General features: G+C 42.7%; 1 protein-coding gene across 6 annotated transcripts in view; it reads left to right on the top strand.

Moving 5' to 3' along the window:
- Nucleotides 1–18,970, top strand: part of LOC117459577 (RAC-gamma serine/threonine-protein kinase) — a 64,719-nt gene that overhangs the window by 29,501 nt on the left and 16,248 nt on the right. For 5 of the 6 annotated variants that reach the window (XM_034100473.1, XM_034100478.2, XM_034100474.1 and 2 more), the window contains 6 exons: nt 500–625; nt 6,004–6,115; nt 11,581–11,737; nt 12,564–12,695; nt 12,824–12,889; nt 13,749–13,817. In XM_034100473.1, coding sequence (XP_033956364.1) covers nt 500–625; nt 6,004–6,115; nt 11,581–11,737; nt 12,564–12,695; nt 12,824–12,889; nt 13,749–13,817 — 662 coding nt within the window. The remainder of the gene's footprint in view (nt 1–499; nt 626–6,003; nt 6,116–11,580; nt 11,738–12,563; nt 12,696–12,823; nt 12,890–13,748; nt 13,818–18,970) is intronic. The other variant, XM_034100476.1, reaches the window with a different exon arrangement.

The raw sequence follows: 18,970 nt of genomic DNA, 5'->3' as shown, positions 1-18,970 counted from the left end.
CATGATAATCCCATCTGAATCTGGCAGGCTACTGTGTGTGTGTGTGTGTGTGTGTGTGTGTGTGTGTGTGTGTGTGTGTGTGTGTGTGGTGTGTGTGTGTGTGTGTGTGTGTGTGTGTGTGTGGTGTGTGGTGTGTGTGTGTGTTGTGTGTTGTGTGTGTGTGTGTGTGTGTGTGTGTGTGTTGTGTGTGTGTGTGTGTGTGTGTGTGTGTGTGTGTGTGTGTGTGTGTGTGTGTGTGTGTGTGTGTGTGTGTGTGTGTGTGTGTGTGTTGATATCCTTTGCACAGATGAGAGTTCAGCGGACAGGCTCTTATCCGTCAAGGGAATCAAATCTGTATTTAAAGTCATTATTGCTATTAATACTTCCAATATATGATCATGGTCTTCATAACCCTGATGGCTCTATTGCCATCATCGTCACTTCATCATCACTGTGCTTGACTAAACATGTTTTACTTACACTTTCCACCTTGTCTTTGTGTCCATCCTTCTTTCTTCAGGTGAATACATAAAGAACTGGCGGCCGCGTTACTTCCTTCTGAAGACAGACGGCTCCTTCATCGGCTACAAAGAGAAACCTCAGGATGCAGACCTGCCCTACCCTCTAAATAACTTCTCTGTTGCAAGTATGTTACCTACTGGACCACACTCGTGAGTCATGACAAAATACTCTTTTGTTGTGGCTTTCAGATTTCTAATTTGGTGCCTCTTTTTTTTGGGTTTTGTCAACTCGCATCTGACTGCCTTTGATGTGGAATTCTACAAACATATATACAGTGAGAGTACAACATTTAGTTATGGGACCTTTTCTTATGACCTTACTTAAGGGAACGGGTGGCGCAGTGGTCTGTGCATCTGATCAAGGGGCGTGCTGGGGAACTCCAGTTCGAAACCCGCTCCTGAGTCAGGCCGTTGTGTCCTTGGGCAAGACACTTCACCTGAACTTGCTCCTGGTATTGTCCACAGTACATGACCATTGCATGTATGATATGTGTAATGTGTATCTGTAAAGCGCTTTGAGCATCTGGAAAAGCGCTATAATAAATGTAAGGAATTATTATTATTATTATTATTAAGATAGAATTCAAGAACAAACTTATCAGAATCAGAATTCCTTTATTAGTCCTGCAGCATGGACATTTACAGAGTTACAGCAAAAGTGGCATAGCGAGTACAAGAAGTATGCTTACTTAACCCTTTAAAGGTGTCTACTCGGAGGAAATCAGTGTCTTAATCTAGGAGGTTTCAGTAGTAGTAGTAGTGGGTAATGCACCGATGTCCTACAGATGCAGATATGTTAAAGCATATATCCATCCATATATTTTTATATTTCTTAAAGGCCAATGCAACTCATATCAGTCTTGAGAGCTGAAACTGCACAACAGTTATTGCATCAGTATCACTCATGGCGTGACAAAACATCTTGCCACTCATCAGTCTCTACAGTGTTGGTATGCTTTACAGAAGGGCTCTGATTAACAATGTATCAGTACATCATCTGTCTGCACCTGGTTAACAAGCGCCACAGCGTCTTGGACATGTGTAATTAACCAGCTAATGATTTAACAAGATTACTTTTAATGTCTCATTACCACCACCATCAACTCTCATTGTTCATACCATTAAAGCAGATTGGCAGTAAACACTTTGTGTCAGCTTTACAGCCGTTCAGCTCTGGAATAAAAACGACGGTTGTTCTCAACAGCTGGGTTAAATTATCTGAAAAGTGGCTTTCTGCTAATTTATACTACTCACCAGATCTTTTTGATCTTTAGGCTGATATCATTTTGACTTTTAAGGTGAAAAAGCAAGTGGTTAGGCCTTGCTATTATCAGTTGGTTATTTAGATCTGATTCCTAAATCTATGTTTTTATGTTTGAAGAATATCAGTGTTGTACTTTAATGTCGATAGGATAATCGAGCAATTCCGGGTAAGAAAAGAATAGCAAAAACAAGATACCTGTTAAATCGTTTTAATAAAAGGCTGGGTATAATGTGATATTTTGACTAAGCTTTATAATAGTTAAAAGCCTAACAGCTGCATTAAGCTGCAGGCAGAACACTATTTTTGAGGTTAGACCAGAGGAATTACTATAATCACGTTGAAATTAGGCTTAACACATGGATCATCTTTTTTTACTTACATTTAGAAAAGTAAACAGCAGATCAGCATCCACTATTCTATTCCGGGTAATACAGATTAAACATACACTATATTATACAGCAGGCCCGGACTGGCCATCGGGAGGACCGGGAGGTTTCCCGATGGCCTGGCCTGTTAAGTGGCCTGCTGGCCTGAGGATTTTTTTTTTTATAGGTATGTATTGTGAACGCAACGCTGCGCAAATGTGGGTCTGACTCTGCCTCACAGAGGGTGACTGGCTGTCTACATGATGTGGCCTGCCCACATGGCCACTTTAATACAGATCATACTCGATTGGTCTCTGTGTGTCATTCAAGCTCGGGAGGGTGTGTGTTATGTGTGGCGCGAGCGAGTGAGATAAACCGCGCGCACCGGTTACGTGTATTGTTGTTGTTGTTGTTAGCATCTGGTGCTAGCTAGCTGCGCTAACGGATATAAGGAGCTGTTTCAACAACAAGGTGGAGGAGAGAGTCCTCTGCTGTCAGACTGAGAGACTGATAACTACAGCTCAGGTGAGGTAAAGGACTCTCCGAGTGTTTAGTTTAGTGTTTACTCTGTGGGTCTCAAACGGTTTGGTCACCATTTATGTAAACACATATTTCCATTTGAGGGGGGAGTGATTAGTAAAATATGCATGAATAATAAATAAAAAAAACGTTAACTAGGTGAAAAAAGGTAAGATAAACTATTAAAACTTGTTGAGAGCTAAAACTAGTCTTTGCTGCTGCCTCAAAGAGGAGCAGGGGGGAGAGGAGGGAGACAGGAGAGGCTGATTCAGGAGCACATACACACTCACAACTATAAATGAAACAAAAACAAATAAATAAACAAGTTTCAATGTTTTTTCATATTGGATATGGGATGTTATTGGTTATGGCCATGTCATTATGATTTTATGATTATTTAAATGTATACAGTTATGTTTCATATGGGTGTAGTCTCTTTATTTCCCCCTCAAAATGCACCAGATTGATGCATTTAAGTCCAACATTAAAAAACAAATCTTAGCGGGGGAGCATGCCCCCAGACCCCCCTATAGGATTTGAGGTCCACCCCCGCTTAAAATATGTTCACATAGGTTCCTAAATAGATTTGCAATTATTATTATTATTTTTTTAAATAGTAACCCATGTCCATATGTTTATTTTGGGGTAGTAGATTTAGAGCGCTATCACTATGGGCAGCAACGCTGTAAAAATTGACAAATAAATCCAGCAAAATGGCACAAAAAACTGGTAGTGGCCTGGCTGGGTGTATAATTCCCGGCCTGACTTATTGTCCCAGTCCGGCCCTGTTATACAGCATATGTGTAGTTCACTTTCAAACATATACATGAACATAATCTGATACAGGCCAAGTTAGTGTTTCACCTGAGGATATATTCAAAAGTATTGTTCTAATACTGCAAAAGAGATTAGATTTGGACATACTCGGCAATAAAATAATAAATATATAATATAATTAATAAATAATAATATAAATAAATAAAAAAATATTAACAATGAAAATACAACTGGATTGGTTTAGTCTGTCAAATCTTGTCGGGTAGTTTAGTTGAATGGCTTTCCTATGTGACAATATCCAAGCAACAGTGCAGTTGGATCTGTGATGTAGGGCGATAGTAGACATAGGTGAGAGTTAAAGGCAAAAACTAAAAAGAAAATGATGACGAATGATAGATCACAAACTGATACCCCCAGAGAAAATTATAACAAATGGTACATCAAAGAACGGAGGAAGACAAGTATGGGGAGTGAGCGATTGGAGTGGATCTGAGGGGTCAAAGGGAACTGGAAACGTGCGGAGGAGAAAAGAAGAAGAGAGAGGACGGAGAGGGAAGGATGAGGAGGGTGGAGAGCAACGGATGGGAGATGGAGGGATTGGAAAGAGAGGGTTTTGTGGAGGAAATGAGGGGGAGAGGAAAGGGAGGAGGAGAGGAGGATCATCAGCACTGAACAGACAGGGAGGAGGAGACGAAGACAGGATTGGAGAACGAGGAAAAAGGAGGAGAGGAAAATAGTTTGATAGGAGGACAAGCCAGGCCATACATCCGGCCCCGGCTGCTTGGCACAGCGCTGCCTCTGCCACATCTGTTGCCCAAAGCTGGGAGGCCAGGTGGCGTGTGGATGGTGTAGTGTGTGTGAGCGTGTGTGTGGTGTGTGTGTGGTGTGTGTGTGTTGTGTGTGTGTGTGTGTGTGTGTGTGTGTGTGTGTGTGGTGTGTGTGTGTGTGTGATGTGTGTGTGTGTGTGTGTGTGTGTGTGTGTGTGTGTGTGGTGTGTGTGTGTGTGTGTGTGTGTGTGTGTGTGTGTGTGTGTGTGTGTGTGTGTGTGAACAACAGAAGTGGTCAGATGGAACAGAGATGGTGCAGGCCTGTTCCCTGAAGAGGGACTCATACATACATCCTGACACACACACACACACACACACACACACACACACACACACACACACACACACACACACACACACACACACAATGATGCGTGCACTCACATCCACCCACTATACTGCTACACACATTTCACAATTGCCGACTGTGGCAAAGAACCCAATTTCAGCTAACATCCAAACTTCAATATCACGTGTGTGTGTGTGTGTGTGTGTGTGTGTGTGTCTGCATGGGTGTGAGTGTTTTTTGGCATCAACCATAGCATGACCTTGTTTTCTGGCAGCACAGCAGGCCATGTTCACAATCACAATCTTTGTGTGAGTGTCAATGTGTGTTTAGATTGAAACTCGGCCTTGGTACTACCTGAATACGGTTGTCATTAACCTCCCTGTCTATATTTAGGCTGAAACATGACATGCTGTGCTGTGCCAAACTTAAACAGAAGTAATTGGGAGAGGGGATAGCCAAAGACAGAGCAGGAGAAAAGAGGAGAGGAAAGGAAGGACGGAGAGAACAGAGGGGTCAGGGAAATGCAGGGTGATGTCTGTACATCAAAGGAGAAGTGGGGGAGATGAGAGGACAGAAGATGGATCAGTTTCCTTCAGCTCTTGTCCCCAATAACCAGAGAGACTGCTGAGGGACAATGAAGATGTGTTCCTTCCCACAGCGAGCTCACAGCGAGCTCACAGCCCCATCTGGCTCTGTGTGCGTACGTTTCTGCCTTTGTGTACTGTATTATGCATTTGTGTAATAATGGCCTACTGTATTGCCCATTTTCTCAGAAATGTGTCTCTTCGGATATTCGCCAGATGCGTATGTGCTGGAACGCATGATATCCCTTGGCACAGAAAACCACTTTTATTTGAATCATAGGAGGCTGAACTTAGTGCCTTTTTTAAACTAACAATTTCAATCCAAGCTGCAGTCATCAGCAACATGAATGCTATCTTGATTATTTTCTTGAGTAATGATTACTTGTTTTTATCCCTTAAACAGTCCTGTTTTGACCACAACTCGGAGATAATCAGTTCAATGTAGTTAAGAAACTAGAACATATTTACGTTTAGGAAGGTGGAGTCCTCTATCTTTAAAAAACACAACTCAAAACTCTTAATTGGATGATCAATATAGTACTTATTTTTAAAGCCAAAATAAATGTTTGCTCAAGGCGAGAAAATAAATCACATGACATTATTTGTGAATCCAGTAAGCCTTGCAAATTGCAACAATAACTTGTCAAAATGTGAAAAAACAAACCATAAACAAACACAAAAGACATGAATGAACTCATTCATTATATCTGATAAAGCAGAAATGTTAAGTAAAACAATTAGGACCAGTCACACTGCTGTTAGCTTATCAAACCACTTAAAGCTCCCTCACCAGATATCAACATTTGTAGATACACTTAGAAGATCCTAGCGCTGTTGTATTTGTATTTAAACACTGTTTCTGTGGCTGCCTGTTTCAGAATGTCAGCTGATGAAGACAGAGAGGCCGAAGCCGAACACCTTCATCATTCGCTGCCTCCAGTGGACCACCGTCATCGAGAGGACCTTCCACGTGGACTTGCCTGATGAGAGGTCGGTTCCCTAAAGACTCTTAAACCATCCTCCAGTCGTTGTTGGTCAATAAACATAGAGGGTATTAGAGGAGGGTATTTAGCTCGAGATTTCTTTAAAGCCTGACGTGAAAAATGTTCGGGGTTAAAGATAAGATGTTTTTGGATGAATAGGGTTTTGAATATATACTGTCTTTAGACCACATGACATTAATCTAAAAGCAGCTGTTTGTATCAAAAAGTCAAGATATTTAAGAAAGTATTTTTGATATCACACTTTGGTTCGTCAAACTTAGTTATGCTTGAACTCAACTTGAACACTTTAAACTGTACATACAAGAAAAATACCAAAAATATTGTAAAATGAATGCAAGCTAAATAAATACGAATAAACATCCATGCCCAACTTTAAAATCAAATATGGATTTAAATAAGACAAATATGACGTGGGTATTATCGAGGGCAAATGCATGTGTGTGGAGGTTTGCACTTTAGAGAGAGAGTGAGTGAGTGTGTGTGTGTGTGTGTGTGTGGTGTGTGTGTGTGTGTGTGTGTGTGTGTGCTGTGTGTGTGTGTGTGTGTGTGTGTGTGTGTGTGTGTGTGTGTGTGCGTGTGTGTGTGTGTGTGTGTGTGTGTGTGTGTGTGTGTGTGTGTGTGGAAAGAGAGAGGGTGAGAGAGACAGAGTGGAAGGGAGACCTTTCAAGTAGCGTTGGCATAAATTCTCCAGCTGCTCAGTTCCTTTCTGAGGAGCTGAGGTGTTTATCTCCAGAAAATGAACAGCTTTGCCCAGAAGACCACAGATGCTTCTGTGCATCCTTTGAGTTTGTGTGTGTTTTTAAAGTGTGCATGCGTGTGTGTGTGTTGGAACTGTCTGTCCAACTTTGTCTTTGTTATATTTTTCTTTATAATAGTTTTGCCTATAAATAATCCAATCAATATTTCAGAGTTAAAACAAAGCTTATATCTTTTATATTGAGTAAAGTCAAGTGTACACAATATGCAAGAGGGACGACTGCGAGCTCCAGATGTGTGTGTGTGCACAAGAAGTGTGCATCATTGAAGTTTAAGTGGATGGGAAAGAACTGTGTGTGCCACAACTGGGTATCTGTGTGTGTGTTACTGTATGTGTTGTACTGTACCAGCGCTGGCAAGACTCCAACTACCGCAGCCCCAGCCGTGCGCAGAGAGGGTGGCACGTGTTGGCACGGCGCCCAACTGTAGGCAGGCCCATTATCTCTCATTAGCACCAAAAAAACCTCATTATACAAAAAACACTCTAACCAAGAGAGAGCATTTATCTGCTGCCTGACCTTGAGAGAGTTCCCATTGCTTTTCATGTAGCTAAACACACACACACACACACACACACACACACACACACACACACACACACACACACACACACACACACACACACACACACACACACACACACACACACACACACACACACACACACACACACACACACACTGTGGGTGAGTGCTCCATTGTTGTCGATGGAGTGTAACTTGAGTTTGCCCTTGTTTTGGAGTGTGTAGGGTACGCTCTGAAGTCTTTGCAGTAGAAAGGGATTCAAATCTCAAACACACACACTGCTGTGTTTAGGATGTTCTTCCAGATCCCTCAAGGAAACATATGGGCATCTAACTCAAAACAAAACAAAAGACACATGGGTGATGATTTGGGAGTCAAGCAGGTTTCATTATTATGACCTCCTCACGGCTCACTCTGGGTAAGTGTGTTTGAAAGTACACACCCGTAACTCCCAGCTCGCTGCTCCGTAGTGCTGAGGATTTCTGAATATTTGAATATCATCTTAAATTCACCTCAGTTTGCGCTCTTGGTGTTTTATGCTAACATGTAACCCTTGCATGTACAGCAGCACAGGATTTACACTGTTTGAGTCAAGATCAGTGAAAACATGAAAAGAGAGTTCTTTCTGAAACCAGTTCAGTTTCGTCGAACCTACATTTTCAGCACGTTATCTTTAAAAACTGAAATATTAACGCTAGACAACATTTCATGCAATTCACCAGATATACAATTTTGGAGACGCATATGACTGCAAAAAATAACTTAATGTTCTGCTATCATTTCCCCTGGTCCTTCTCTTCCCTTCTCGATCTGAAGGTTGGCCCTGTTCCTATAAACCATTATATTCATCATCGTTAAATGCAGTTAATGTATCTACATAACCTGATGCATGGCTAGCCTTCTCCTACAGATGATGGACACACACACACACACACACACACACACACACACACACACACACACACACACACACACACACACACACACACACACACACACACACACACACACACACACACACACACACACTTTCTCTCAACAGATGTTGAACAGCAGTGCTAATGGAAAGTCAATGGGGAGGAACAATGTTAGCAAACAATAATGCATTGTTCTCTCTAATGCATTTACACACACACACACACACACACACACACACACACACACACACACACACACACACACACACACACACACACACACACACACACACACACACACACACACACACACACACACACACACACACACACACACACACACACATAAACTTAAATACACACTGGTAGGCATTAGTTCTGCTCCGTGATCATTGCTCAGCTGGTTGATTCTCTAGTTGACCATGTTTCCTCTCTGTTGAACAAATAGGTGTTAAATGTTAATTGAAAACTCCTTAGCGCCTTCGAAAATGGTTATATAAGTGACTATCCATATTAAAGAATCTACGAGCAATATTATAGTTTACATCTGCTTGATATATTGTTGCATGGAAGATTACTAGGTTTCATGAAATACAAATATTGGGATCATGTCTCATCCACTTAAACAATATCATGGTTCAGACGTAGCAGATCGGATACATTAGATCATGGGTCGGCAACAGGCGGCCCGCGGGCCATTGTATTAATAAGCAATAATATTTGGCCCGTAATTTTGAGAATCAAAAATAAAATTGAGATTATTTTTATTTATTTTTAACAACATAGGACCGAGAGTCGCACATCAGGGTTTCCGTTAGCCGATAATTACCGGTTTTTAGCTGGTAAAATGCATTAAAACCCGGTAAATTCAAAACCTGCTGGTCAAAATGTCTGGTAATAATTAGGGATCGATCGGCCGCCGTTCATTATCGGCCGATATTCACTCTTAATAGTTTGATCGGTGCTCTCTATAAAGGCCGATCAGCAGAGCTGGATCTGATCGATATGGACATAAACGCGAGTGAAGTATAACCGGACCCGAGAGAGAGATCAGATCAGCTGCTGCATAATCACCTGAAGCCCCGCCCACTGTTTAGCGCGCTGCGGGCTGTCAGGAGAGAGAGGGAGGGAGAGGGGAAAAGAGAGGATCCGTTTCTCCCGTGTTATTATCCAAAGTTGATGTAAACTTTTGAATAATGTACTTCATCTACTACAAGTAGTTTGTTTGAATGTAATAATTATGTTGTTTGTGGAATCATTTATTGAAAAATGAATCTGAACTTTTCGATCTGTAACGATTATAAACTGAAGCAATATAAAAATGACTCCCATTAACTGAGTTTTAAACATCAGCATATCCGGTCATAGTCCGGTGATTACCTGCTAACGGAAACTTTGCTACACCATTCTTATTATTATTATTGAAACATGACCGGTAAGTTTCAAATTTGTCCGGTAAAATAAATTCTGTCCCGACCTTTATATATACAGTCTATGGTCCCGACATATCCGCTTACATTCATAATGTCAGCGGAGGGAGGGGAAGCGGCGCTGTGGAAGAGCAGAGTGGCGAGGGAGAGCTGTTGTCACTACCCGATCCGTCCGCCTGCCCGATCGGTACTGCGCATGTGCGAGATGGTCTGCCATATTGGACAACTCCGGACGGCAACTCAAGAAGGACACTTGACACAGTGGCTTTTAGCAAAGCTCAAAAAGGAAACTCGAGAGATATGAGTTATTGTTATTACAACGTGACTTCACTATTATTTAACAACTATTTTTATTGGGTTCTTTTATTTGGGGTTAAATACATTGTCAGAATAAGTGAGAAATGGATTTAACTTCTGTTAGACAGCTATCATACTGAATACATATTTACTGTGAATGTATGCAAAAATGTATGGCATATGGCTGTCTAACAGAAGTTAAATTCATTTCTCACTTATTCTGACAATGTACTTAACCCTAAATAAAAGAACCCCATAAAAAGAGTTGTTAAATAATAGTGAAGTCACGTTGTAATAACAATAACTCATCTCTCTCGGTTTTTCTTTTTGAGGTTTGCTAAAAGCCACTGTGTCAAATGTCCATCTTGGGTTGCCGTCCGGACTTCCGGACCATCTCGCACATGCGCAGTACCGATCGGGCAGGGGGACGGATCGGGTAGTGACAGCTGTCATCTTCCCTTTACAAGCTTCAAACATGTATTTATCGTGTGATTTTGGAAATAAAAATGTCATATTCTGAAAGCCAAGACTTTGTTTATTTAAAATCAAACAAAACACCCGAACCCTGAAAAACTAGTTTTTTACGCAAATCCATGTTTATTTTGAAATGAGCCGTTGCGACTTCCGACTGATTTCGATAGAGCGGGTCACATATGGCAAATGTGTGGTTGTGGGGAACCAGGTCAATTAAAGTACTTATTTAACTATTAAATACATTGAGTTTGAGTAAAATACTTGGTTACTGATTAATTTAGGTTATAATATATTAAATTGCAAAGCAAAACATGCTGTAATTGATTATTTTGATATTTTTTTAAAGGTTTTCAACCTGAAAGAATCCTAATGTGTCCTTGAAAAGTTGAAATAAAGAAAAGGAAAAAGGATTCGAGTTGTCCATGCATCCTCTGTTGTCCCTCAAGCCTCTCAAATGTGGGCAAACACTCAAATAAATGCCAAAAACCCAGAGAACTTGACAATACTTATCAGAATAAAAGTACGTTAAATAACACTGCTACCTAGTTAATAACTCTACTTTACTCAGTGGAGGCTCGTCCATTGAGGAAAGGGAGGACCATCCTCCCTAAAATTTCAGAGAGAGATTTACTTTGAAGAGAACAATAAATACACCTCAATTTAAAAGATAAGTCTGTTAAAATACAGATAATAGCCCTGGCTTTGGGACTGAAATGGGGCTAGAGAGGACGAGCCTCCCTTTGTGCGGGTCTAGCCAGAGGCTCTGGATTGGGCGCCTATATCATCAGTGAACCAATCAGCGGATCTGACTGCGCATCAGAGTGTTGATGGGGAGGGTTATCAGCGGTATCAGAGTTTTTTCTGAACTGGGGAACAGGGGCGCTGCGCCCTCTTACCAAAATCAATTCCTTGAATTAGGCTTTGATTATGTTCTGGCCCGCCATCTTGTGGCTCAGCAAAAAATTGGCCCAAGGCCAAACTTACTTGCCTACCCCTGCATTAGATGTTGTCTCTTATCTAAACATTGTCTTGTTGTGTGTTGTGAAATGCAGAGATGAGTGGACAGAGGCCATCCAGATGGTGGCCGACAAGCTGCAGAGACAAGAGGAGGAAAGGATCCAGTGCAGCCCCAACACCAACATCGACAACATGGTGGAGGAGGAGATGGACATCTCCACCACGCACCACAAACGCAAGGTAACACAACAGGTGCGAACTGACCAACAAACTCATACTCACACACTGTGCTCAAAATCAAGGAATGATTCCAGCTGTAATATTGTTGTTCATTGTCATTATTCTGTCTTTGCTCAAAGAGCCCCTGATAACAAGAGCTTTCATTCATTTTTCCATATTAAAATAAAGTAAAAGCATTAATGCAAACTTTTGTAAATGTAGTATTAAAGGGGCGTGGCCACGCATGGGGTTACATTTCGACTGGATGTATCAAGTAAACCAAACTGTCTAAAGCAGCGCAAGACCCGTGAAGGCTCCACTGTGTTTAACACACTAACACATTTTGCTTAAGTGCAATGTCAGAAATGTTAATGGTCAATATTGTTAGATTCGTCCAAGGGGGACCATTAACCTCAACATTAAATGTCATGACATTTTGGCCAGTAACTGTCAACAAATGTTGGTTCGGGACAAACTGTTAGACGTACTAAGAAACTACCGAAGGAAATGTCTCTGTAGCAGCAAGTATTGAAATCTTGTTTACATGATCGGTTCCTTAAATCCAAATTTAACACATTTGAGGCTGTATTTTATTCAGGCTGAGTTCTTGGCAGTTGTTTAGATAACATTTAACATTTGAGAGGTTTAGCTTCTTTTGTTGAATGACAGAAACTATTTGTAGAAATCACATTTATATTCCTCAAAGCAATGTATCAAGAATAGCATTGGTACTCGACTGAAACATGTCAAAGGATACACGAACACGAACACTGCCTAAGTGGGACCTGAAAAAGACCATTTTAACTGTTAAACTTGAGGCGTAAATTCATTACTGACATTCTGCGTTTGCCTCCTCAAGACAATGAGCGACTTCGACTACCTGAAGCTGCTTGGAAAGGGAACCTTCGGTAAAGTGATTCTCGTGCGGGAAAAGGCCAGCGGTAAATACTACGCCATGAAGATCCTTAAAAAAGAAGTCATCATAGCCAAGGTGAGTCTGAGAGACTGTTTGTGGAACTCAAGCCTTTTTTTCAGACTCCTTTTCATTTTGAGCATTTCATGGAGTGCTCTTCGACTGTTCATTCGGTTGATTGAATCTGTTTTACCGTATCTGCGCAGGATGAAGTGGCTCACACACTCACAGAGAGCAGAGTACTGAAAAACACCAGACACCCCTTCCTCACTGTAAGTACCTCGTTCACACGAAATCCTTTAGCTGCTACGTATATGCAAATGTGCCGACATCTGTAAGAGAGCATGTTGAATACAGCATATTGATCCTTTACGTACCTGAGTCTCTGGAGACTAATTATGAGTGAGACACCAAATTGTTGTACATTAACAGCCGCATCTGTTCACTTTACACCGTCTTTCAAGTGCTCAGACACACAACAATACAAGCCGCTGCTCATTTCTATCAAAAACAATGTAAACACACACACATTGTATATGAACGTTTTCACACACACTGTTGTGAGAGCAAATTCGTTTTACATCTGAGTTCACCCCCGGCACACCTGCAGCCACAAAGAGACTCCGACCAACTGTTCTTTTGTTTAGCAAGTTTCTTCCACAAAAGAAAAACACACATCTATTTGCTTTGAATAAGCAAATAGAGACATACACAGTTTGAAGCTATGAAGGATCACGTTGTGCCGCTCCTGCTGTTTTAGACCAAATGGGCCGGACTACTTGCTGGGTATACAATTGCTCACTTAAACTGGCTGTGCTCTGTGTCGGGAGGGCAGGTCAAATGTGTTATTGGGCCAAATCAAAAACAATATTTGAGGCTTTTCAATTCATCCTATTGCACCGAAATAAAATAGAAATCTATTGTGTCGGTAAATGCATCCTAATGATTAGCACTTGATTAGTAAGATTTACTTACACACTACGTTTTCGTTTGCACCGTGCGATCATTTCAGTCCACTATGTGTCAAATTAGGCACCTGGCTACAGAAGTGTGAATTGACAGAAATCAGAACACGCAACAGACACAATAAACATTGTATAAACATGGTGTTTATGTGTGTCTTTGTTTCAGTCATTGAAGTATTCATTCCAGACTAAAGACCGCCTCTGTTTCGTCATGGAGTATGTGAATGGAGGAGAGGTAAGACGCACGCACGCACGCACGCACGCACGCACGCACGCACGCACACACACACACATACACACACACACACACACACACACACACACACACCCAGTGGCGTAGCGGAGGCCCCCGCACCCCCGGTGCGGGGGAGCCCCGGAGCTTAGGGGGCCCCGCCCCCACTGTAGGCTATCCTCTTAGATTTCGTAACGCGGGAACAGGGCGCAGAGGGCGACGCCCCCCCTCCCTGCTATGTTGCTACGTCATGTGTACGCTGCCTGTAGTAGTACAACAGTGTATCATTATAATTATTTGCTCACCTGCGATAGGGCTAGCCGGCTGATAACTAATGTTCATTGGCAGGCTGGGCAGCGTTCAAAACAAAGCGAGAAGTATTGCTCATATAAATAACGTTCATTAGTTGCGTTGCCGGTAAACATGAAAAATGAAGCGCCACTACCCAAGCGGTGCTCAGAAAAGCAAAATGAGAGCGAAAGCCGAACAGGAGAGGGCAAAACTACCTAAAATAACGTCATTGTTCCGGCAGGCATCAAAGGTAGACGTAGACTCTAACGTTACTGCAGATAGACCGCTAGCAAACCCCACCGGCCCCCGGCCGTCAGCTCCGAGTCCAGGCAGACAGCCCAGCAGCCCCGTTACAGCCGAGCCAGCTAGTCGTGCCTCGCGCTTCGAGACAGGTTAGACATTAGAATAATAGAAAGTTTTATTCGCCATAACCAGTAAGAGTATGCTACAGGTTACATTGGAATTGGAATCTAATCCGTTCATTTTTGCAGGTCAGCAAGAAATCAGCTGTGCCCCCTCCGAGGCCAGTTCAGGCATAGCCAAGGCTGCCCAGCCAGCTAGCCGTGCCCCCACAGACCCCAGCAGCCCCGTTACAGCCGAGACAGCTAGTCGTGCCTCACGCTTCGAGACAGGTTAGAATAATAGAACGTTTTATTCGCCAATCGCCATAAATAGTACGAGTCAGTATGCTACAGGTTACATTGGAATTGGAATATAATCCGTTCCTTTTTGCAGGTCAGCAAGAAATCAGCTGTGCCCCCTCCGAGGCCAGTTCAGACATAGCCAAGGTTGCCCAGCCAGCTAGCCGTGCCCCGACAGTGACAGCAGCTCCCAGCCACCCCAGGGACACGTTGGCCAGTGACAACTCTGTGACTGAATACCCTACTGATAGGGGGAAATTCCCTGTAGATTCAGAAGACGATGATGTTAAACGGTACATTCTGAATAACGGGCCATGCAAGCCTGAAGGGCCATTCAAAAGGGATGGGAAGGGAAGGTGCTTTTCAAAAGAGTTCTATACAAAAATTGGATGTAGAATTCCACGCAAGTGGCTATGTTACTCGCCATCTATGGACCGGGTGTACTGTGAGCAGTGCTGGCTGTTCGGTGACAGACCGTCTGCCCATCACCTCCACCATGCGTGGAGAATAGGAATAAATGATTGGCAGGGTCTCTCTAAAAAGATTAAGGAACACGAATTCTCTCGCTCTCATTTGGCAGCATGTGCATGAAAAATAATCTGACCATTGACGCGCAAATATCATCTGAGTTTAAGAGAGAGGTGGGGTTTTGGACCGACGTCCTAACCAGAATAACTGATGTTACACTAACACTGGCCTCTCGCAACTCTGCTTTCCGGGGTCACAGAGAGCAAATAGGTGATATAGATAATGGTAATTTCTTATCTACCATAGAACTTATGGCGCGTTATGATCCAGTTCTGCAAAGGCTTATTGAAAGCAAAAAGAAGGTGCACTACCTAAGTCCTCAAACTCAAAACGAAATAATTTCATTGCTATCGAAAAAAGTGCAGGACACAATCATTACAGACATACAGAATGCAGAATTCTATTCGATTATAATGGATACTACCCAGGACAATTCAAAAGTAGACCAACTGAGTCAAGTGTTCAGATATGTTACTATAGCAAATGATGAAAATGGAAACCCTACGGAGGTGAAAATAAACGAAAGTTTTTTGGGCTTCCATGCAGTCACAGACCAAACTGCTGCAGGTCTAGAGAGAGAAATTCTCGAATCGATGGAGAGAAAGGGGATACTACTTGGGAAGTGCCGCGGACAAGGATATGACGGGGCTAGCAATATGAGTGGCGTCTACTCCGGTGTACAAAAACGCATAAGGGATAAAGAGCCCAACGCAGTGTACATTCATTGTGCTGCGCACAATTTAAACCTTGTACTCAATGACGCATGCCAAAATATACCTGAGATAAAAGACTTCTACGACACTGTTGAAAGGCTATATGTATTCTTTAGTGGAAGCATCAAACGATGGGAGCTTTTGGAAACACACCTCTCAGTGCCCAAGGCTGGCCAGCCTACACTGAAGAGACTATGCCCGACACGATGGGCATCAAGACAAGACGCCGTCCAATCATTGCGGTTCCGTTATGCTGACATTATGCAAGCGCGAACTAAGATAGACTTGCTCTCCAAAAAAAGCGAGGAACGTGCCGAGGCGACTGGCTTGAAAAAGGCCATGGAGAGCTTTGAGTTTGTTGTAATGACTGTAATACAGGGCAAGGTCCTTGAAACAGTCAACATTGTGTCCCAAGCTCTCCAGCGCAAAGACGTGGACCTCTTACAGGCGACAGCAATGCTTGGTAACGCAACCGATACACTTGCCCAACTCCGAGGAGAGTTTGATGGCTTAAAAGCGCACGCGCAAGACCTGGCATCCTCATGGGGTGTCCACAGTCTCTTCAAAGACAAGGCGCACAAAGAGGCACTTTTCAGAGCTTTGCGAGGACCAGCGGCTCCAAGACCCAGGGGAGCATTTTAGAGTGGCGGTATTTTACGCAAATATCGATATTGTCGTTGCCCAACTCAAAAATCGATTTGTTGGAATGAGCGAAGTTGCACAGCGATTTTCTTTTCTGCTTCCCCGCGAACTTTTGCGCGCAACAGACAAGGATCTGTCTGAGTCCGCAAGTGCTTTATCAGGCCAGTATAAAGACGACCTGTCAGCCGAGTTTCCTTTCCAGATCCTGTCCCTCCGTAATGCTCTTAGGCCTACTATAAACAAAATTGAGCGTGGAACAATCAAAGACCTGGCACAAACCCTGCTCATTGAAAATCAGTCCATTTTGCCAAGTATCCCCGATGTTGCCACAGCACTGAAATTGTTTTTAACTATACCCGTGACTGTTGCCAGTGCTGAGAGATCTTTCTCAAAACTTAAATTAATAAAGACATATTTGAGGAGCACAATGTCGCAAGAGAGACTGTCTGGGTTAGCAGTCCTTAGTATTGAGAGCCGACGCGCGCGCAGTATAGATTTAAAGACTGTTATACAGGACTTTGCGCAGAAGAATGCCAGGAGACGCGCTCGTATAGAATAATAGGCCTACAAAGCAGCTCCTGATTGCATCCTCTATGTAGCCTATAGGATGTGTTTTATTTGTTTGTTTTTTGTAGGCTACTTTTCTCTTATACAGAATGTTATATATATGTGAACCGTTCCGTTGTGTGAACTCCAACGATGATAGGCTATAACGTTCTACAATATACCTTCATGTTACAAAAAATACACAGCCACTTGTTTGTATTTGTCAATGATGTTTAAATCAGATGTATATTATTATACAGTTCCTCCTGACCTATAGGCCTATACTGTTTACAAAAGATGCCACGATGTCTATCCCATGTCACTCTATTATTGATTTAGGGGAGGGGGCGGGGCCCCATGGTCCGACCTGCGGGGGAGCCCCGAAATATTGCGCAACGCCACTGCACACACCCATACCATGTATACATCACTTCAGGGGACATTACATTGACTTACATGCATTTCCTGGAGACTTATCCTAACCTTAACCATAACCAACACATGCCTAACCCTAACCCTAACCCTTAACCTTACCCTAACCAAGTCTTCACCCTAAAATTAATGATCCCCCTCACGGGAACCTCCAATTTGTCCCCTTAAGGGAGGCAAGTTCCCACACGTGACTGTGTAAACAGATGTAGGTCCCCACAAGTATAGTAATGCTAGACCACACACACACACACACACACACACACACACACACACACACACACACACACACACACACACACACATACATACACACACACACACACACACACACACACACACACACACACACACACACACACACACACACACACACACACACACACACACACACACACACACTTTCATGATGGTTGTGCTGTATGTGGTTACCGGTCTTTGTGGTACCGCTTTAAACAGCCAGTTAAACCACAACTCCACCACACTAACTGACAGTGTTTAGGCACTCACTAACCCTACTCAATCTCGTTAAACTCTGTGTATGATGACAATAAAAGGCTTTAACGTTACTTAAAGCTGTGTTAAAACGTGACTATGGATACACATTAATACCAAAAAGACACATTTCTTAGCCGTTTCTCTTATCGTGTGTGTCCAATAATAGTTACATCAGGGTTATAAAAGGCGTTAATAATACATATATATAATTGTCATTCGATAGATATTTGTAATGTGGGGTGGGTTCCTTAACTTTATACATGTCTCTCTCAAAGACAAATTATTTTTTTAAATAGGGAAATATTGTGTTTTGGTGATGAACAGCCATACTGTAGCGGCGGGGCAGAGGAATGTAAAGACGTGGAAACACTCGAGAAGTGGCAAAATGGTGTCTGTTCGATTGCTTTCTAACACAGTTAATTTGCCAACCAACTGGCCTCTCGCTTGCCTTCTCATTTGTTTTTCCCGCTCCACCCCTCTCCTGCTTGAGTCTATTTATGAACACACCTATGGGGCAGATGTAGCCAACATGACAGTCGGAGACAAATGAGTTTGGATTCCCCCACTTTTCCATTTCTCAGATTTTTAATCGGGCCGTTTTTGCAATCTTGGTTCATTCCCTCGGTGTAACTGTCACCTGCTCCCCTCCCAGATAGTTAGGAAGTTCAGCCAGAGCCAGGCCTGAGCAAACACACACACACACACACACACACACACACACACACACACACACACACACACACACACACACACACACACACACACACACACACACACACACACACACAAAACACCAGCAATCACACATTCTAACACAAACACACAGAGCACATTTTTACCTCATAAGACAAATTGTGACCACACGCAC

The sequence above is a fragment of the Pseudochaenichthys georgianus genome, chromosome 15, assembly GCF_902827115.2.
Source record: "Pseudochaenichthys georgianus chromosome 15, fPseGeo1.2, whole genome shotgun sequence".
Classification (NCBI taxonomy): domain Eukaryota; kingdom Metazoa; phylum Chordata; class Actinopteri; order Perciformes; family Channichthyidae; genus Pseudochaenichthys; species Pseudochaenichthys georgianus.
This window is presented reverse-complemented; position numbering and strand designations above follow the sequence as displayed.